Below are 21,578 nucleotides of genomic sequence, written 5' to 3'. Positions count from 1 at the left end.
GGAACACTTCCATGGATGCCATTTATGTCCAGTCTCTTTCTTATTGTTTAATCATGAACTCTGACTGAGGCGAGTGAGGACTGTAGTTCGTTAATGTTGTTCTGGGTTCTTTGTGACCTCCTGGATGAGTCATCGATGCACTGAATGTTGGTAGGCCAGCCACTCCTGGTAAGGTTCACGACTGTTACAAGTTCTTTTCCAATTGTGGTTAATGGATCTCACTGTGGTTCACTGGAGTCCATAAAATCTGGAAGGGAGCAAATGCTTTTTTAACAACAATGTAAGTGACGTTCCCCTGTAGCAGGGGGCGTCTCACACCTTAAGATACCCTCTTTTGGTCATATATTTCTAAACAGAGGCATCTTCATATCTTAACTGATTTGACTGCTGACCTGGCACACACAGACCACATCGATCGACTATGAGTTTGTCACACACTTGATGTTAGCTTGCTTGAAGTGTTGAACACGAAAAAGAAAACTATGTGGAAAATTATGTTTAGCAATCAAATTCAATCCATAACTGTCACTTTTAAAAACGCAAAAAAATGCTTTTTACACTGCCCCTTGAAGCTAATATCCCTGAACAAGGTGAGATAGCCTAGCTAACAAAACACCTAGCAGTATCATTTCAGCAAAATGATTGAGTTTTGTTGAGTTGAACAATTTTTAGTTAAATGTTGGCCCGTTCTGTGTGTTGTTCTATTTTTGTATTTTTTTAACAAAATGAATGCTGTTGTAAATTAAATGGCCCAGGTGTGTAGTTGACACAGACCAAATATGAAGCTGATCTGATCAAATTCCTAGGAGTTCGCAAAAGTACAACGCCTAGAAATGGCAAAATCGGTGCCAAAATCTCACATTCAATTCAAAATGGTGGACTTCCTGTTGGGTTTGCGTTGATGGGCCCAATTACTTTTTTGTTCGTCTTGGTATGTTACACGTCTGTGCCAAATTTCATTCATGTAGCTCAAACTATGTGGTCATAGGACTTTATTTAACAACGCATAGGTGGCGCTCTAGAGCCATTTTGCACCACGCATATGCGAAACTATTAAAATACCAATTTCTTTTTACCAGACCTGACACGTGTGCAACATTTCTTTATTTTTTCTCTGTTTTTAAGTATGTTAAAGCCCTCAAAAAGCCACTTGTTTTGTCTGAATAATAATAAACGAGCAATTCCAGTAGGGTCTTCGTACTTTTAGTGCCCGGGCCCTAATTACTGAAATAAAAACCAAAACAGAATGTCTAAAGACTTGAAAGAATCTGATCACCACGGGCACGCCCACGCTTCCCGGAGCGAGCACGTACTGTACAGACACTGAGAACAATACGTCAGTACGTGCTTGAGCCTGCCCGAAAATGTTCTCCCGTGTTGTCGGATTTCGAAGGAGCGCAAGACTTTGCGGTGAAATAATACATTTTTATCCGTGAGGAAACCAAAAGCAAACCGCATGTGTGGAAACTGAAGTTATTCGCAGTTCCATTACTTGGTGAAACTGTGATTTTGGCTGGCTCGACAGGGAAGTTTGTGTGATCGTTTTTCCCGGAGTGATGTCGAATCCTGGGAGTCGGAGGAACGGGTCCAGCATCAAAATCCGACTGACAGGTAAAAGCGAGAGCGAAAGAAAGAGCTTACGGTGCACGTTTAAACCGGAACTCAGTGTTTGCTCGGTAACGTGTTGATTTTAGCAAACCCAACGAGACAACGCGAAGTGTCTTTGAGCCTCTCGGGTCTGCTGTTCGCCCAAACATCCGGTTTTTGTGTGGCAAACACCAGCCGAGTGCTAGCTTGTTAGCTTAGATGCTAAGTAAATTACCGAGAGGACAGCCGAGGAGCTGTTCACTGTCCTGTGCGTTTTGCAGCTGAGACAGGCGACTAGTCCGCTAGTCGTGGTGAATGCCGACGCTTGAAAGCCACGCTCAGAAACTTTATCAACCACTAACAGTGGCTTCTTAGCCTGCTAGCTAATAGTAACATTGTGGTTAATGTTGACCGCTAGCGCTTGCTAGCTACACCCTTTTTGGGGGGTGCTGACCACCAGCCGAAACCTCCGCTTCAGCCGAATGCGGCGAGCTCTCTAACGCTGGGGAGAGAGCAAATGTGGAGCGGCAGCCTGTATGAAAATTGATCTCCCGCTAGATTTGACATCCTAGTCCGGATTACCAATGAGTATCGATTGGCATTTCGCTGCTGTGTCAGCTGTAGCTGCACAAATGTCGGACTCGTTGAACTTGTCCCCACTGAAGGAAGTGCAGCATGTTTGTTCTTCAGGGGTCATTTATTCAACCGAATTGAGCTAAAAAAAAATATTTTTCAGTTTGTGGGTCGGAGTCTGCCCTGTAGGTCATATAGAAGTTTCCTCCTCCGCTCCACATACAGTCACAGCTGGAACAAAGGTTCCTACTGTTGATAATGTAACCCCACTGGGCATCCAAGGGCCTCTATTCAAATGGAAATGACCCATCTGAGCCGCTGAGCAGACGCCTTGTCCCCCTGAGTCAAAACTGAGCAATGACACACACTAAAATTTGCTTTCCGTCAGACTAAATATTTCTTTGTGTGGTTTTTATGGAACATTGCAGCAGTGTACTGCAAAGGTATGATTGTGATGGATGTCTTTTAAAGCAAATTCCTGTCAGCACTGATGTGGTGAAGTGCTGTCTGAAAATGCACCCCACATGCTGTTTACTTACTGACTCTTCCTCTCAGAGTGGATTTCAAGAAGGAAGGGCGGGAATCAGACCAACGGATCTAGCACACTTCGTCACTTATCCCACTGTTTATACATTTCAGGTTGAGGTTATCTGCGCTTGACGTTATCACTGAGTCTCACTTAGCCACGTAGATCTGCAAAAGAACAGTTCATCGCTCCTTTTGTTTGAAATAATAACAAAGGACTGATGTCACTCTTGACATTCAAGAGTGACATCTGTGATCAAAATAGATTATGTCATTGTATCAACTGTAAGCGGGTATTTTATATACTACTAAGATTGGTAGATTAACTGATAACAAATCATTTTAATCAGAATCAGTTAAAACACTGCAGTCATCTGGGATTATAATAGATCGTGTCCTCTTATGATAAAGTTTACTGTAAGCGACTCTGGTAAAATAAGCTCTACAAGAAGTATGTTATCGTAAAGTGTTTCATCAGGTGAGTTAAAATGAAAGCAAGCAGAGAAGGTATGTGTGTGTAAACTTGTATGCAACCAGAGGTTATTGCCCCTGACTGTGCCCCGCCTCCACAGGTATGAGTGGAATTCTAATTGGGTAAGGAATGTGCAATGAGCCAATGGGAGTGCAATGCTGCCAGGCTGGCCAGCTCTGTTCAGTCTGCCAGAAAGAGTTGGTTGTTTCCCCCCCTTAACATCAGTATATCTGGAAAGCGTGCACGTGTGTGTGTGCAGTAGGGACATAAGCATGTTTGACACTGGGTCAGATCTGAGAGACTTTGTTGTGTTTACAAGTGATTGTTGTGTCTTCCTGTGTTCGTTATCTTTTTCTTAAGCTTAAGTATTGCTTTGAATAACACGGAAGACCTAAGTAAGTGAAATACTTAATGAAAACAGGGGGGAAAAATGTAAACTATTTTGAAACTTGTGTAATGCGGTATAGACATTTGTTTAGGAAGCAAAAGGATACTGGTTGAATTCCAGCCAGAGACACACGAATCCCTGGGTTTGCGTTAGGTTGGGCATCTGGCATAAAACTCTACCAAATCAACCTAGTGCATCCACCGCTTGTGAGAAGGGAACAGTCAGAAGTAGCTTCTGTATTGAAACCAATGTATAACCAAATTATTTATGTCATACACAGTGTTAAATATTTTGAAAAAAAAGCACCAAATGTTTGATCATACGCTAATTTTGTGAGTTTTGATACCAAAAACTTGCAACTGCAGTAATATTTTAAAAAATAAATAAATAAAATAACTAGCTGTAGTGTATCTCTGGTTTTTGAGCTTGTGAAACATAACATTTGAATGCAAAAATATGGTCAAGGCAAGATGCAGAACATAAGTTGGTCAAAAATGGTGGAGAAAAGGGTGTTTTTGTTTGTGTTTTATTGTGGAAAATGCCATGAAAGGAATTAAAGAATCAGTCATTTAGTAGGATAAAGTTAGTGGACGCAACACGTGCCGCTCAGGTTTTGGTGCCAGTCAGTCGGATTGAGTGCTTAACTTGCCTGAGCTGCAATACCGGGCAGCATCAGGACAAGAGGTTACTTGAGAGGGAAGGGGTGAAGGAGCTGAAAAGAGGAGGACAAAAGTGCGAGGGAATGAGGAACAATCAAAGAAAAGGAGAAAAAAAGCAGTGAAATAAAAATGAGTGTTTGTGTGATGGATACAACAGAGGAGAGAAGGGGGGAGTCCGATTCATGCTTACTTAGGAAGCAGCATAAGCATTTCTAATCCCTTCACTTACTAAGCTTGCAGTATGTGCAGAAACACATTTACAGAAAAGCATGCAAAACAGGATGTAGAAACATGGATGAAGAGGTTAAAGAGCCTCAGCGTCCACTTATTCTTCATTACAGAACCATTGTCTGGGTGTTTGTGCAAGCCCTTCTGTTGTCCTGCGTCTGTGTACTGCAGGCTACTTGTTATTAAGCAGGTGTGATATTTGCTCACATGTCCACCAACCACTGCTTTGTTTTTGTTGCCGAAAGAAGAAGGTCATACAGGAAATGACATCATCATAAGCTCACGAGTTGTTCTGCTTGTAAGGCTGCGGGCGCTTGCTGAGACAAGAAAGTCTAGACCGCTCGAAGTTTGTCAGCATTCATCATGTTTTTTGACTCGAGCTGTGATCAAAGTGCAAAGAGATTGCACTACCTTGGCTTCGTTACCGGAGCACTCGGCCATTAATGGTGATTTAGGAAGCTTTAATTAGGCGCTGCAGTTGTGCATTTCTGGTCATTATCCAAAGAATATCTGGTGTCAAAGAGGTGTAGAGCAAGTTTGCTAACGTCTGTAGGAGATGGTTGATGTGATTTTTAAATTCCTTATGTAGCTGACTGACTGGTGCAAAAGAGGCTCACTTTTTCTTCACCTCTCTCAAACTGTTTCTGCTTGTCCCATCAAGATTGGATGAATAGAACCCCCGCCATCACTACCCTACTGACTGTCTAGCTTTTTCATACTTTTTTTTTTTAAACAGAAAGGCAGTAAATGCAAATAAAAAGAAAGGGAAATGACAGTGGGGAAAGAAACTGAGAACCAGCTGAGCTGTTAGGCTGTAAGCTCTGTGTGTTTTTTACCAGCCATGACCTTCGCAGAATGAGGAATTTCCTGAGATGCTGAGAAAGGTCCTGTCACACATTCAGGGCCACAGAAGAGCAAGTCAGAAAACACATTGTGGGAAGAATTGGTGAATAGCACAGCAGGGACAGCGACAGAGGCTTCCTTTACTTCCAGTCTGAAATAGGTGGCAGACTTTAGAAACTCGATTCCCTCCCTTTCCTCACACACTGCGTTTCTTTCATTACGTCTGTAGAAAAGATGAAGTCTCAGTGTGGAATGTGTGAGTCAGGAGGAAAGGATTGGAAGAGGTTGACAGGGAACAGGGAAGGATATCCTGAAGCCATTCTCCATTGGTTAATCACAGGAAATGGACTAGGCAACACCAGACACGTACGTGCCACTCTGGTCACCACATCCTAAACCACTGACTGCCTGACTAACTTCCTAGATAGCTGTCTGGGCCAAACCGAATCAAAAGGCAGTTTAGGTGTGTGGCAGATCAGTTAAGATCTAAGGTTGTTTTCCCCTGACGGTACCAGCAGTACTTAACTCTGAAATGTTCCCAGTGTCTCACCAGCATTGTTCAGTTAGTGTAGATTGGATGGAGGACTTTTGAGATTATCTTTATTAATATGCAGAATACTTTTTTTTAAATCAGCTTCTAAAGAATTAATTACACTGATCTAGTCCAGTGCCTGGGGTAATAAATGAAAATATTGCTTTATCAGGTCAGCAGCGTGAAGCTCAAAGATTAAATCTATTAATGGACACAAAACAAGAAAAGCACCAAATCTACATGTTGAGGAACGCAAATATTTGGTCATTTGGGTAAAAAAAGAAGGGCAAATAATTAAGGGATCATCAAAGTAGACTAAGTGCAGAGTCAGCTTATTTCAACTTGCCATGAAAGGTAATTTAAAGTTGCGGTAGATGTGTAATGAAGGCCACAAAACCCCTCAGATGTGTGGGATGACTCTCCTACCCACTTCATGCACCCATTGCTCCCCTGCCAAGCTCCATGCAGGTGATTGATTGGGTTACACATTCTAACTCAGATCTGATTTTGACCCCCCCACCCCACCCCAATTCATTTTAATATGAAAATGAACAACAGAGAGATGAAGCCACATTATTTTTCTAAGGTTCTGTCAGGCTGTCTTGTTTTTGGCCACAGAGCCGTTTATCTTAATTACGTGTCATGTCAAACAGTTTGAGCTGAAACTAGCACAAGAACTCATAAATACTTTCTGGCGACCTTTATGTTGGTCCATAGTGGTGTGTATTTTTAATATTTAAAGAATAATCAAAAAATAAATAAATTGCTGACATTGCAGTCCAGCTCAAGAAATGTGCTGTTCATGTTAGATTTTGCATTTACTTCCTTAAAATATCAGTGTGACTGTGAATCACTAGACTCACACTGACATTCTGCAGTAACACAGGAGTAAATGTGCAACACGACACCAACGGAAATCATACTTTATCCACACATAACCTATATGTTGTCAATAACCCAGTACAGTGGCTTAACTGTGGTTTTTTTCTGCATTGACAGCAGAGGCTAGAGGCATTGGGACAGCTGTGTTTGCCTGCACGTAGTCACTTTCACTCAAGCTGTTAGTTGTTAGTTGTAGCTGTTAGTTAGTGCAGCTTTAGTGATTTCCACTCTTCAGTGCCTTCCAAAGCAAACGATTACTAATTATGGCAGAAAGTGCTGTTTGTGCATTTGTGCTGTTGCCCACGTAGTCATGACATGGAGTGTGTGGATTCTTCTTTTCCTAAAAGCTAAAGTTAAAAATGACTAAAACTAAGTTTAGGTCTGCCGTCGTCTGTGACGGGAAGAGAAGCCAGAAATACTACAGTGTCTTCTGGACGCTGATGGTGACTAAATGAAGCTAGCCCAATACATTCTTCTTTTTTTAACCTTTAGAAATGTTAGCGCACCGGAAGAAGATGATAATCTAATCTTAAGCATACTGACTGTTATGACACGCTGAAATAAGAGATGAAACATCAGGACAGTTAACTAAAAAAAGCGGAACTTTGAAGGTCCTTTTTAATGCACAGTGATCAGCTGATCTTTACAGATAAGTGTGTCAAACAGCAAACACAAAGCTCACATGCAGTCAGAACAAAAACCTTACTGTTTCTTTACAAAGCAGAGCTCACAGGTATACACCCTACACTTTACTTACCAGCCCAAATAAAAACACTGCATATAAATTTGACAAAGGCCCAGTGGACTTGAAGTGCAAACATTATCCGTGTTGATTACAGCTTACCTTTTGAATTGCATTGCATCAGCTGTGAAAACCAACATGCAGCTTGTTTTTGTTCTGCCCTGAAACAAACACTTGAGTGTATTTCTAAAAAAAAAAAAAGAAAGAAGAAGAAAGAAATAGCTGTAAAGTTGTTGCTCTCTTGTGTTTTCAGTGTTAGAGGAGAGCTAGCCTAGGGTGTCATATGCCAGCTGTCTGGGGAAACAAATAACCAGACTTTGTGTACACCCACGTACATGATAAACAACAGTTTGCACACACTTACAAATTCTCAGAGTCTTGGTCAGATTGAGCTCTGCTCTCTGACTCTACAAAGATGGTGTGGGTATAGAAAGTGGTCTCCTGCTTTATCCGTGGGTGGTCTTTCAGCGTGTGTCTGTCTTTGTGCCTTTTGCCTGACACTAGCCTGTACTTCTCTGTCCGTGTCATATCCACTTTCATGACCGTCCTCTGGCATTCATACATTTATCCTGACCCACATTCTTTCCCCTCAGATGCGTCCTCTGTGTCAGCCTACGTGCTGTGATATTACATATATTTGTGTAATTTTTTTCTCCTTTCTCTTGCAGTATTATGTGCCAAGAACCTCGCAAAGAAAGACTTCTTTCGTAAGTACTCTGATTGTGATCTTTTTCACATGCATATTTCTGGCATTATAAAGAGCCCGTGTGACATAGGAGCGACTGTGAAAACAGAGTGCCATTGATGTTGCTCATTTGCTGTTCTGAGGGATAACTGTTGACCTGTGGTAGCGCTGGAATACAACAATGACCCTGACTGTCACCCCACAATCAGGGGTTTGTTTAAGGCTGCAAAGCTTCTCCGAGTGTGCCCAGTTTTGTTCTTGGTCAGAATTTGTTAAAGGCTGCCTGGATTAGAGTCTTCATTTCCTGTCAGATTAGATGGTGAATCTCAAGTACTGTTAATAAGAATGGCAAACAAACTGAATTTCCTGTTTGTTTTTAAACTGCAGGCCAGTATGAGTCTAGATACAAATACAACAACTCCATTTATGTTAAATGTTTTAACATGGAGATCATGTTTATGAGAAGCACCTAAGCCACTTTGGATTTTGAGAGACTTTATGGGCAACAGATTTTTAATTACAAGTTTTTGTGTGCAGGTCTGCCAGATCCTTTTGCCAAAGTCGTGGTGGACGGATCAGGTCAATGCCACTCTACAGATACAGTAAAGAGCACACTGGACCCCAAATGGAATCAGCACTATGACCTGTGAGTCTCGTCCACAGCTCTAAAAACAAATCTACTATACGTTTGCAGTAAAGTAATTTCTGCTTAGGTATAGATATTTAAAATGAATTATAATTAGTTTAACATAGCCATCCATCCATTTTCTACCACTTGTCTGTGTTCAGGTCACGGAGGCAGCAGTCCTCTGTCGTGCGTTTTAAACAGAATAAAATAAAACAACAGTTTTTGACTTCTTGTCTTATATCAGCACAGATGTGCTGGTGTTGTCTGAGTGGCGACACCTATCATTCATGAAAAGACATTAGCGGCTGCCTGTGCCTTATCACAGGGCATGAGTAGAAGTGACTTTTAAAGACATTACCGGCAGCACACAAAGCAATAAACGCACCAGGTATACTGGGGACTCAAACAGAGAGACCCAGGCTCCCCTTGCCCCAGCCACCTCTTCCCAGTCACCACCAGGCGACACTGAGTTATTCCCAAGCCAGCAGGTTGGACCCAGCAGGTTCTGGGTCTAACCTGAGGCCTGGTGTCCAGGAGGCATCCTTTTCAGATGCCCGAACCATTTCTTTCGATGTGGAGTAGCAGTGGCGCTATTCTGAATCCCTCTCAAACGACTCAACTCCTCACCCTGTCTCTAAAGCCTGCATTATGCTCTGTTGGGGACACGGACTGCTGGAGACCCTACAGCCAAATATTCATTCCTGTTATACTTCTTTGAAGTACGCTGCCTTGATGGGATGCGTCATTGGTGGATTGTAATGTAAATTCTCTGCAGGTGAATCTGTGCGGTTACAAAAAACAGGCAGGTACGTGGATGCCTGAGCTGATCCTCACACTGACTGTCTGATGATGAGTTTGACGTCACTGGGACCCAAACAGATCCTAGCAAACTCACAGACACAAAGTATGAAATCTGTTTAAGTGAGAGGCTAGCCACCCTTCGAAGGAAACTAATTTCTGCTACTGGTGTCCGCCACCTCATTCCTTCGGTCACTACCAAGAGCTCATGACCATAGGTGAAGGTAGGAGCATAGGTCAACCAGTTAATCAACAGGTTCAGTTTTAAGCTCAGCTCTCTTCATCACCACAGATCAGTACAGCATCTGCCCCCAATCCCCGCGTCAGTCTCACAGCTCTGGCTCTCTTCCACAGCATATCCTTTATCCCGTCTTCCTTCTCTCACCTCAACCGGTCGCAGCAGATGGCCGTCCCTCCCTGAGCCTGGTTCTGCTGCAGGTCTCTTCCTGTTAAAAGGGAGTTTTTGCTTCCCACTGTTGCCAAAGTGCTTGCTCATAGGGGGTCATGTGATTGTTGGGTTTTTCTCTGTATGTAATATCATAGGGTCTACCTTGCAATTTAAAGCACCTTGAGGCAACTGTTCTAGTGATTTGGAGCTGTATAAATAAAATTGAATTGAACTTGTGAAGACCTGAAGACACTTAAACTCCTCCACTTTCAAATCAAATCAAATCACTTTTTATTGTCACATCACATGTGCAGGCACACTGGCACAGCACATGCGAGTGAAATTCTTGTGTGCGAGCCCCACAAGCAACAGAGATGTGCAAACACAACAACACAAACGAGCAAAATACAAGAATGGCCAACCTGAAACTAATAAATATATGTACAATATATAATAGTGTATGCATTTCTGGATGTGTATACTAAATATTTTCCTGTGTGTGTGTGTGTGTGTGTGTGTGTGTGTGTGTGTATACACATTTTTACAAATTAAATAGTAAAAAAATAAAATAAAATAATAATAATAATAATAATAATAATAATAATAATAATAATAATAATAAAATATATAAAATATACAGAGTTGAATATGTGCAAAACAAGTGGCATTTATATACAGTGTGGAGTGCATAATGTTGAAGTTCCAGTAGTGAAGCTGAGGTGTCTATGACGTGTTCAGCAGTCTGATGGCCTGATGGAAAAAGCTGTCTCTCAGTCTGCTGGTACGGGACCGGATGCTGCAGAACCTCCTTCCTGATGGAAGCAGTCTGAACAGTTTATGGCTGGGGTGACTGGAGTCCTTGATGATCCTCCCCGCTTTCCTCAGGCAGCGCTTCCTGTAGATGTCTTGGAGGGAGGGAAGCTCACCTCCAATTATCCGTTCAGAGCACCGCACTACTCGCTGGAGAGCTTTGCGGTTGTAGGCGGTGCTGTTGCCATACCAGGTGGTGATGCATCCAGTGAGGATGCTCTCAATGGCACAGCGATAGAAGGTCCTGAGGATGCGGGGGCTCATGCCGAATCTTTTCAGTCTCCTGAGAAAGAAGAGGCGCTGCTGCGCCTTCTTCACTGTTTTGTTTGTGTGTACTGACCACGTAAGATCCTCAGCCAGGTGTACGCCAAGGAACCGGAAGCTGCTCACTCTCTCCACAGCAGCGCCGTTGATGGTGATGGGGGTGTGTACTTCTCTGCACCTCCGGAAGTCCACTATCAACTCCTTTGTCTTTGCGACGTTGAGGGTGAGATGGTTGTCTTGACACCAGTGGGTCAGGGCGCTGACCTCCTCCCTGTAAGCCGTCTCATCACCGTTGGTGATAAGACCCACCACTGTAGTGTCGTCCGCAAACTTCACAATGATGTTGCAGTTGTTAGTGGCCGTGCAGTCGTAGGTGTAGAGTGAGTACAGGAGAGGGCTCAGTACACACCCCTGTGGAGCACCAGTGTTCAGTGTGATGGGGGATGAGGTGATGCTGCCCAGTCTGACCACCTGGCGTCTGTCAGACAGGAAGCTAAGGATCCAGCTGCAGAGGGAGCTGCTCAGTCCTAGATCCTGCAGTTTCCTGTCCAGCTTCGAGGGAACGATGGTATTGAATGCTGAGCTGTAATCTACAAACAGCATCCTCACATACGTGTCTCTCTTCTCCAGGTGTGACAGGGCAGTGTGTAGTGTCAGGGCTATGGCATCATCAGTGGACCTGTTGTGGCAGTATGCAAACTGTAGAGGGTCCAGTGAGTCGGGTAGTGCAGAGCGGATGAAGTCCCTGACCAGCTTCTCGAAGCATTTGCTTACGATGGGGGTCAGGGCTACAGGTCGCCAGTCGTTCAATGAGGAGATGGTGGAGGATTTGGGTACAGGGACGATGGTGGCCATTTTGAAGCAGGCTGGGACTACAGACAGAGAGAGGGAAAGGTTGAAGATGTGCGTGAACACTCCAGCCAGCTGAGCCGCGCATGACCTGAGGACGCGGCCGGGAATCCCGTCCGGACCAGTAGCTTTGCGTGCGTTCACCTTCCTGAAGCACTTCCGCACATCCTCCTCAGACACAGTGTGCGCACTGACGTCATCCGCGGTGCGCACTCTGTCCGGTCTCATGGTGTTCGCTGTGTCGAATCTAGCGTAGAATACGTTTAGATCCTCACACAGAGAGGCCGTGGTCTGCGGTGTGCTGGTTTTCCCTCTAAAGTCTGTGATCGTGTTTAGTCCCTGCCACATACTCCGAGGGTTGTCAAACTGTTGTTCCACCCTGTCCCTGTACTCACGTTTGGCTGCTTTGATCGTCTTCCGGAGTTGGTAATGTGCGTGTTTGTAGTCCGATGTGTTCGCGGAGGCAAAGGCGGTGTTCCGTGCCGCGCGAACATCTCCGTTAATCCAGGGTTTTTGATTTGGGAAGGATTTGACTGTTCTGGATGGGACGACATCTTCCACGCATTTCCTGATAAATCCACAGACTGAGTCTGTGTATTCATCAATGTCTCTGGCGGCCACGTGAAACATTTCCCAGTCCGCGTGATCAAAACAGTCCCGCAGCGCAGACTCCGATTGGTCCGTCCAACAGTGCACCGCCCTCCGGGTTGGAGCTTCCTGTTTCAGCTTCTGCCTGTAGGCGGGCAGGAGCAGGATGGAGCAGTGATCTGATTGGCCGAATGGGGCGCGGGGGAGGGCTTTGTACGCATCCCGGAAAGAGGTGTAACAGTGGTCGAGTTGCCGGTTTCCACGTGTGTTGAAAAGGATGTGTTGATGGAGTTTTGGTGAGACTTTCTTCAGGTTTCCCTTATTAAAGTCTCCGGCTGTGATAAACGCTGCCTCTGGGTGTGCGGTTTCCTCGCTGCTGATCGCGCTGTACAGTTCCCTGAGTGCACGGTCAGTGTCGGCTTGTGGGGGAATGTAAACAGCCGTAATAATCACTGCTGTAAATTCCCTCGGTAGCCAGAATGGCCGGCACTTAATCATCAGGTACTCCAGGTCCGGTGAGCAGAAGGATTTGACCGGGTGCACGTTCGCATAATCACACCAGCTGTTGTTGATCATGAAACACACACCACCGCCTCTGCTTTTCCCAGTAAGATCCTGTGACCTGTCCGCGCGGTGCACAGAGAACCCCGGCAGTTGTATTGCGGAGTCCGGTACTTTGTCCGATAGCCAGGTTTCTGTGAGGCAGATCACGCAGCAGTCCCGCATCTCTCGCTGGAATGAGATCCGTGCCCGAAGCTCGCACAGCTTGTTCTCCAGAGACTGCATATTAGCCAGTAATAAACTGGGTAACGGTGGTCTGTAAGTGCGCCGTCTCAGTCGAACCAGAACGCCAGATCTTCTCCCTCTGCGTCGGCGTTTGCGGCCTCCAGGGCCAGAGAACAAAGGCGTCTCAGGTGAGATGAATGGGGGGTCTGCAAACGGAGCGTCCGTGTTGCAAAACTTGAACTCCGGAAAGTTATAAGAAAGACCGTCTTTTATGTCCAGTAAGGCTTGTTGGTCGTACACAAGGAGACAAGTGCTGCTCGTGAAAAAATAAAGGAAAAGTAAAATTAAACACAGAAGAAAGCCGTTGCTTGGGGGAGCTCGCGACGAGGCTGCCATACTCGGCGCCATCTTGAAGCACTTTTGGCAGCAACTCATCTATTCTTTGTCATTTTAATTGATTTTCAGTTATATGTAAATGTAACAACTCATTAAAGATGCAGAAGATCTACAGATGTTGATTGTTTCATTCATTCAGATCTTTGACCTTTAAAATGGCTCGCCTTTATAAAAAGCTGGATTAAAGAGACCTGTTGCACTTGTCACTTGTTTTGTTTTTTTTAGCTACATTGGTAAAACAGACTCCATCACCATCAGTATATGGAACCACAAGAAGATCCATAAACGACAGGGGGCAGGTTTTCTGGGCTGCATACGACTGCTTTCTAATGCCATCAGCAGGCTAAAAGACACAGGATGTAAGGCCGTCGTCTTTATCTACTGCTCTGATTTTAAATACACACATTTTCACACCATTTATTTAGTGCTGCTCTGTCAAGAAAATAAAAATGTATTTGCTTCCTGTTTCAGACCAGCGTCTAGATCTATGTAAGCTGAACCCCTCTGACAGTGATGCAGTGCGGGGGCAGATTGTAGGTAAGGCTGGACAGCGATGGAGCGTATGTACAGATTAGTCATATTGTTGCTTTTCTTTCACTGTGTGCATTTTCTGCACTCCCCCCTCTAACACGGCGTCAACTCTCTGACCTGTCCGTCCTCCTTGTTTACAGTGAGCCTGCAAACACGAGACCGCATTGGCAGCGGAGGCCCTGTTGTGGACTGTAGAGGACTGTTAGAAAATGATGGGTGAGTGTCACCAGATGTTAACCCTGCTAATATCACACCCTAACTTTTAAATACAAGACTGTTGTTTGGATCTCATGTGATGTTACACAACAACCTGTTTTAGGTCAGAGGATTATTTTAGTTCTATTTGTTAAGTATTTGTCCCTCCTGCTGTCTTTGTTGCGCTGAGTTTGAAATAAAAAGCAGTTGACCCGTCATGTGATTCCAGTGTGTTTTTCTTTGTGCGTTTGTGTGTAGGCCTGTGTTTGAGGGGTGTTTCAGTGAAGAACCGCTGCCCTACTCCGACTCCACCGGTGCCGCGGGAGGCGGGAACTGTCGGCTCGACTCTCCCAGTCAGGAGAGCCGTCTTCAGACCCAGCGAATCAGAGGGCAGGACTCCAGAGGTCATGGCCACACCCCTCAGAACAGACCACATGGACACCAACCGCCTGACCTGCCAGAGGGATACGGTCAGTGATGAACTCCTGTTGTGGCTATAGATATTTGTTTAACCTAAACCTCACATAGTCCATTTAATGGCTTTCTTTTCTTGTTAAAACAGAGCAGCGAACAACAGTGCAGGGCCAGGTGTACTTCCTCCACACACAGACAGGCGTCAGCACCTGGCATGACCCCCGGATACCACGGTATGACTATGCTGCACTTCATTTAGTCCAAGCATAACTGGAAAAGAGGTGAAAGCCTACAAAGAGACTTAGCCACTGCATCTGCAGACTTAACACACCCTTAAAGTACTCTACTCTCAGGGTTATACTCAGGATTGTATAAAATTTTTCTAAAGGCTTTACAAGAAAAGTCTGTTTCTGTAAGTGAGTGCATTCACATGTAGGTTTACATGTAATTTAAACTTTTCTTTGCATGTTGAGAGGGAGTTCTTCCTTCCTACTTTTGCTGAGTGCATGCTCATAGAGGACCATCGGATAGTTGGGATTATAACTCTAATATTGTACCTATTCTAAACTAGAGTGATATGGTTGACTTGTCAATACACTAAAATTAATGTTTTAAGCATTTGACTTATACACTCAGGCTAACATTTTAGGCCTTATCTACATCTTATATCATACTTTATCTACAAGTTATACTTTGTGTAGATACATCTTGTTTTATGATCTCATAATTTGTGCTAATGGGTGACTGTGACAGTTTTACACCACTTACAATTCTTAATTAGTAAGATTTATGGATGGTTTTGACAGTACGAACTGCCCCCGGTCATAAAAATGTCTGCTAACTATAAATCTGTCATAACAGCCCATTACTTCTGACCCTATATGCTGACCTTAATCATAAACATGTCCAAATGACTGTGTTTTAAAGTTTGATTCAAGGGTTACGTAAAGAGGGCCAAAAAAATGATGAAATTCAAGTGTTTTGTTTCACACTGAGGAAAATTTCAAAATCTGTTATGGTGAGGTACTGATCACAGTAAACATGTACAAGCATTTCTTCAACAAATGTTTTGGTTTTAATAAGGTTCTCAAAGTTTGTAGCCCAAAGAGGTTTAACAGTTTCTTCAAATTTGTGACCCGACACTAAATACACAGTTCGACCCTGTAATGAGCAGCGATATCTAAAAGAAGTGCATAAACACATTGCTCCATGTGTCTTTAGAGCATGCCCGCTGTCTTTTTTATGCTCTTATTCAGCAGCAGATAAATAAAATAACTCTTAGTAGCTTTTCATGGGCCTTTGGGGTCCAAGTTTAGTTCAGTATGAGGATTATACTACTTAGTATGCATGTTCAGAACAGGTGGAAATGTGGTGCTCTGTCTCACTGTGTTTATCTGTTACTGGTGCAGGGATTTGGCCAGCGTGAGCTGTGAGGAACTCGGGCCTTTACCTGTAGGCTGGGAGGTCCGAAGCACTGTGTCTGGCCGGATCTACTTTGTGGACCACAACAACCGAACCACACAGTTCACAGACCCGCGCCTACACAACATTATCAGGTAAAGCATGGACCAATCTAATCTGCCACCGACCTACTAACGCTGCTGACTGGTGTGATATACAGAAACATGAGCTTATGGTAGATTTCACTGCTTATGCTGAATGGGGCTGTGTGTAATCCTGTGCGTATCGTTCTTCCACAACCTTATATTTCCCTTCTGTTCTCCTCCTCTACTTCTTCCCACCTCCAGTCAGCAATCACAAGTGAAGGAATCTTCCCAGGCCCCCCAGATGGATGTGGGGGGTGAGGAGGGGGGCGGTGGAGGAGTAAGTGGCGGCGGCGGAGGAGGAGGGGATGGAGATGTGGCAGCGCGATACGAAAGAGATTTGGTGCACAAATTAAAGCTGCTCCGCCACGAGCTGTCGCTGCAGCAGCCTCAAGCGGGACACTGTCGTATAGAGGTGTCCCGAGAGGAGATCTTTGAGGTGAGTGCAGGTGGAAGCGGAGGAAACACAGAAGCACTGGCTGTGAATATTAAATAACCGATTAACAAAAGAAAACTGATCTAAACCTGATAGCCTGTAATTAAAGCTGTGTGCGTTATACAGGAGTCATACCGGCAGATAATGAAGATGAGGCCCAAAGACTTGAAGAAACGGCTAATGGTGAAGTTCAGGGGAGAGGAAGGACTCGATTATGGTGGAGTGGCCAGGTAATTTGCTGCACGGTGCTTTTATCATCCTATCGTCCAAGTACCAGTGCTAAGTACACGGTGACAGCTCTTTTAATGCCTGCGCTTAAATGTTAAATGTTACTGCAGTGTTTCCCACCGAGAATTTACAGGTAGTAAGGGGTAGTCTGACATACAGCTGTGAACTTAATTACTATATAATTTATAAATTTACCCCATGTTTTGAAAAAGTGCTACATCAACTGCTTGTACAAAAGACTGGATACAAAGACAGGATCTTGTATTTGATTGTTTTCACTAAAGTCTTGGTGCTACTTCATCTTTGTGATCATTGTGGTGTCTGTCTGCAGGGAGTGGTTGTACCTGCTGTGTCACGAGATGTTAAACCCCTATTACGGCCTGTTCCAGTACTCCACAGACAATATCTACACACTACAGATCAACCCAGACTCCTCCATCAATCCTGTGAGTACACACAAGTAAACCCACATAACGAACAATGCTAATAAGTCCCGACTCTGTGTATCACACTGTCTTTCTTTTAAGGACCACCTGTCATATTTCCACTTTGTGGGTCGTGTGATGGGCCTGGCAGTTTTTCACGGTCACTACATCAACGGGAGCTTCACGTTGCCCTTTTACAAACAGCTGCTGGGCAAACCCATCCAACTCAACGACCTGGAGACCACCGACCCCGAGTTGCACAAGAGCCTCGTCTGGATATTGTGAGCAAAAGCACCAATAAATGAATCCTCTCAGCCTGGCGCAGGCAGACTGCTTAGTTTGTGTCCTGCGTGCTTGTCTACATAGTTTCCGTTTCAGCTTTTACTTTGATGTGTTGTGTGCAGGGAGAATGACATCACTTCAGTACTTGATCACACGTTCTGTGTAGAGCACAATGCCTTTGGGAAGTTCTCACAACATGAACTCAAGCCTAATGGTCGTAATGTCCCCGTCACTGAGGAGAACAAGAAAGAATATGTAAGGTAAATAACTCCACAGTAGTACTCTAAACTCTGTGTCGGATACAGAGTGTAAACATTACTTGCAAACGTCTGCCAGACGTTTACTTATTTTTTATTTTATTTTATTCATTTCAGACTTTATGTGAACTGGAGGTTTATGCGTGGAATTGAAGCCCAGTTTCTGGCTCTGCAGAAGGGGTTCAGTGAGCTCATCCCACAGCACCTCCTCAAACCCTTCGACCATAAAGAACTTGAGGTACGCGTTTGATACGTCAACAATATATTAGTACTTATTAAATATTTATATGACTTTTACCATATCTGCATGTTGGATTGGTAGTTTTGATTAAATTTCTTCTTCTAATCTGTTATCTAATTCATTATATCCATCTCAAACCCCTACCCACCACCCCGTCTCTAAATCTCTTCAGTTGATCATTGGTGGACTAGGAAAAATAGACCTTGCAGACTGGAAGACTAACACCCGTCTGAAACACTGCACAAGTGAAAGCAATGTGGTGCGGTGGTTCTGGCAAGCAGTGGAGGCTTTCAGTGAGGAGAGGAGAGGACGCCTCCTGCAGTTTGTCACAGGCTCCACCAGGGTCCCCCTACAGGGATTCAAAGCGCTGCAGGGTGGGTCATGCACTGGTACAAACACAACATACACCTTTTGGTTACACTTTGCTTCTGCTATTCCTTTGATGGTAACATTTAGTTCACTTTTTCAACACATAACTCATATACAAGGCCTTTAAATGCAAACTTTTTAACCCAAATTAGAACGATATTAGCTTCATGTGAGAATGGTTAGATGCACGTTTCAATCTGAAACCCATTAAAGAGTGTTGAGAGCTTTTTCTATTTAAAGTCTTTTCTGTGTACCAGAGCAGTGATAACTAGAATGTATGTGTGTAAGGCTCTACAGGTTCTGCAGGACCAAGACTCTTCACCATCCATTTGATAGATGCTAACACAGAAAACTTGCCCAAGGCTCACACGTGGTAAGAACCGATTTCTCTTAGTGTGTCTATATTTGTGTCAATTATTTTTTTGTTAGTGAAGTAATTCACTCTTTTCTGCCTCCAGTTTCAACAGGATAGACATCCCTCCCTATGAGTCTTACGAGAAGCTTTACGAGAAACTGCTGACTGCTGTGGAGGAGACCTGCGGCTTTGCTGTGGAGTGATGAATCTGCGCACACTTGGCCCTTGCACGTGCACACAGACTATGTGACATTTTACATATATGCACACACACACAAACCGAATATCAAGTATACACAAAGTATACAGAGCAGCCAAGCATCACAAGAACACACTCACTCTCCGGCGACACCTTCACCTCCCGAACCTGTTGGAGGTTAAAGGAGGAAGCACAGCGGGAGGAGAACATTTAAAAAAGAAAAAAAAAAAAAAAGGACTAAAAATTTTTTCAAATGTTTTGAAGAAGCATTTTTATCCTTCTGTTTTAACAAGCTATGATGTCATCCTTCAGAATGTTTAACCACCGCAGCGAAGTCTCGGGACGGATTCAGCCAATCGGATACGAAGCCGGGAACATAGAAATCAGATTTGTGAAGAAGACGACAAAACAAAAAAAAGAAAAAAAGACAGAGCCTGTTTGTCTTTCTGCCTGACGAGTCGATTGATTGACTAGTATTCATGCTTCGTGTTTAACCACTGTCGTGTCTCAGAATGAGCGCATGTATGTACACGTGTTTGTCTGGGTGTGTGTGCATGTGAGAGAGTGCAGATCTATGTGTCTGCGTGTTTTTGCGTTTGTGTCAGGCATGACACTCGGTTACGCTGTAAAAATGATCAAATGAGCCTGCTCCTCTTTTTCTCTCTTTTTTTTTTAATCTTAATTCCTTTGTTTGTATCTGCGACCACTCTGATCCACTCTATTTTATTATTTATTACTAAGTGATTACTGACCAAGCTGCTATATGCTCTGCGTGGAGCCCACACTAATGTCCTCATCACCCCCTCCCCCATAGTTGAAGGGTCAATTCACATGCAAGTAACCCACAAAGTGGGTTCTATTGAATTTTGTTACATTTTTTTAACATTCGTATTACTGCAGAGAAATACTCCTTGTCATTGTATGAAACCTGCTAGTGTTTTTGGTGTTTTAAATGCCCTGTTACATCTGTTAAAAATGAAATCAAAGTGGCTTTCCCAAGCCTTAATTTAAAAAAATTCTAACTCTACTGATGTTATGGAGAGGTCATCTGGATTTGTTTTTTGTTTTTTTTAAACCGAGGATTGAAAGAACGTGTTTCTGGAATTCTGTATAGTTACATCTCCTAAGCCTTTTATACAAGTTTTAGCCCTCATTTTACCTGCTTTTTTTTTTGTGGCCCTGATCCCCGCCCCTTTTTCTCTCCATAGCCTGAATGTTGGCAAGAAGTCATCGTCAAGACCATGAATGAGTTTCTTAGCAGTCATTAATGCTCCAAATTGAACGAAATCAGAAGCTTAGAAGTTGAGCAAGCAACATAGAAAGTTCTGTTTTAAATTGAAGACTGTTAATAAGCAGGACCATTTCAGTCTGTATTATCAAGGGTATGAGTTCACTGTGTAATGGATGCAGAAGTATTGTAACTTACTATGTACTAAACATTTATGAAAATTGCGTTGTAAATAAGATTATATTAAAAGAAATTACATTGAAAATACATTGCTTGTGTCTTGTGTCTCTATGTCGACTCTTATGGGTCTAATTAAACCAAACACATTTATTATATGTATTCTTAAGCAGGTTTCCATCACTTCAAACATTAACATTAATGAGAGCATGTAAGCAAAAGAGACCTGCTTTGCTCTTGGACTTTGCATGAATCACACAAATCGATTCAAAATGATTAATATTTGCAGTAAAGTTTAAGTATTTGGACATTTTTGCCTCTGTACACTACCACAGTGGATTTTAAAGGAACTGTGATTGAAGTGCACACTTTCAGTTTGAATTCAATGGGTTTAACAACTGTTTAGGAATTCGGGCCATTTTTATGCACAGTGCCCCCATTTACAGAGGCTCTGAAGTAATTGGGCAATTGACTGACAAACAGTTTCACAGTCTGGTGAGGCCTGTTCCCATGGTATTCCATAACAGCCGAAGCACAGAAAGTATCAGGAGTTGATTCCAAGTGTTGGATTTTGTAGCTGTTTACTGGATTTTTCAAAATGAGAGCCAAACAAATGTTGATGCAAATTAAGGAGACCTTCATTAGACTGCAAAAATAAAACCGCAGAGAGAGAGCGCAAATCAACAATCTGGTTCATTTGTAAAAGACAGAATGTCCTGACCTGCTCAACAACTCAGTAGGTAACTCCCAAGGTTAAGAAAAGCAGATTACCTCTTCCAGGGTGCTCTCGACATGTAACAAACCTGAGACACCCTGGAAGAGGTAGGCATATCATTATCAAAGTCTACAATCAAGAAACACCTTCATGAATGAAATTTCAAAACAAGGTGCAAACTGTTATTCATGAATAAGGCCAGATTAGACTTTGCAAGAAAACATCTAAAAGAGCCTTTGCATCTCTGTAAAATAACAAAATAAGTTCTATGGACAGATGAAACTCAGATGAACTTTTACCAGAATGATGAGAAAAGTCTGGAGATGAAAAGAAACGGCTCATGATCTGAAACATACCACATCATCTGTCAAACATGGTGGAGGTATGGCTGCCATACAGTGTTTATTGATGATGTGACT

General features: G+C 43.4%; 1 protein-coding gene across 2 annotated transcripts; it reads left to right on the top strand.

Moving 5' to 3' along the window:
• Positions 1-1,323: 1,323 nt before the first annotated feature.
• Positions 1,324-20,536, top strand: smurf1 (SMAD specific E3 ubiquitin protein ligase 1). 2 transcript variants are annotated; one of them, XM_080904457.1, is made up of 18 exons: positions 1,324-1,611; positions 8,100-8,138; positions 8,654-8,762; positions 13,789-13,922; positions 14,035-14,100; positions 14,235-14,310; positions 14,548-14,759; positions 14,852-14,936; positions 16,113-16,259; positions 16,452-16,686; positions 16,810-16,913; positions 17,243-17,357; positions 17,439-17,617; positions 17,741-17,878; positions 17,993-18,113; positions 18,289-18,490; positions 18,783-18,858; positions 18,944-20,536. In XM_080904457.1, exons 1-18 carry the CDS (start codon positions 1,557-1,559, stop codon positions 19,041-19,043), a joined length of 2,193 nt encoding a protein of 730 aa, XP_080760583.1. In that variant the 5' UTR covers positions 1,324-1,556; the 3' UTR covers positions 19,044-20,536. The 2 variants fall into 2 exon arrangements, with proteins under 2 accessions (XP_080760583.1, XP_080760582.1); XM_080904456.1 differs by having other exon boundaries at positions 18,774-18,858.
• The last annotated feature ends 1,042 nt before the right edge of the window (positions 20,537-21,578 follow it).

This window comes from Rhamphochromis sp. 'chilingali' (genome assembly GCF_963969265.1).
Source record: "Rhamphochromis sp. 'chilingali' genome assembly, chromosome: 15".
Taxonomy (NCBI): Eukaryota; Metazoa; Chordata; class Actinopteri; order Cichliformes; family Cichlidae; genus Rhamphochromis; species Rhamphochromis sp. 'chilingali'.
Note: the sequence above shows the minus strand (reverse complement) of the source record. Positions and strands in the feature narration are given on the sequence as shown.

Bases quoted from the DNA above. Each gene is read 5' to 3' on its own strand.
- smurf1 (XM_080904456.1), top strand. From the start codon at position 1,557: ATGTCGAATCCTGGGAGTCGGAGGAACGGGTCCAGCATCAAAATCCGA. The intron at 8,139-8,653 runs GTAAGTACTCTG...TTTTGTGTGCAG, and splicing joins CGCAAAGAAAGACTTCTTTC to GTCTGCCAGATCCTTTTGCC. The intron at 8,763-13,788 runs GTGAGTCTCGTC...TGTTTTTTTTAG, and splicing joins TGGAATCAGCACTATGACCT to CTACATTGGTAAAACAGACT.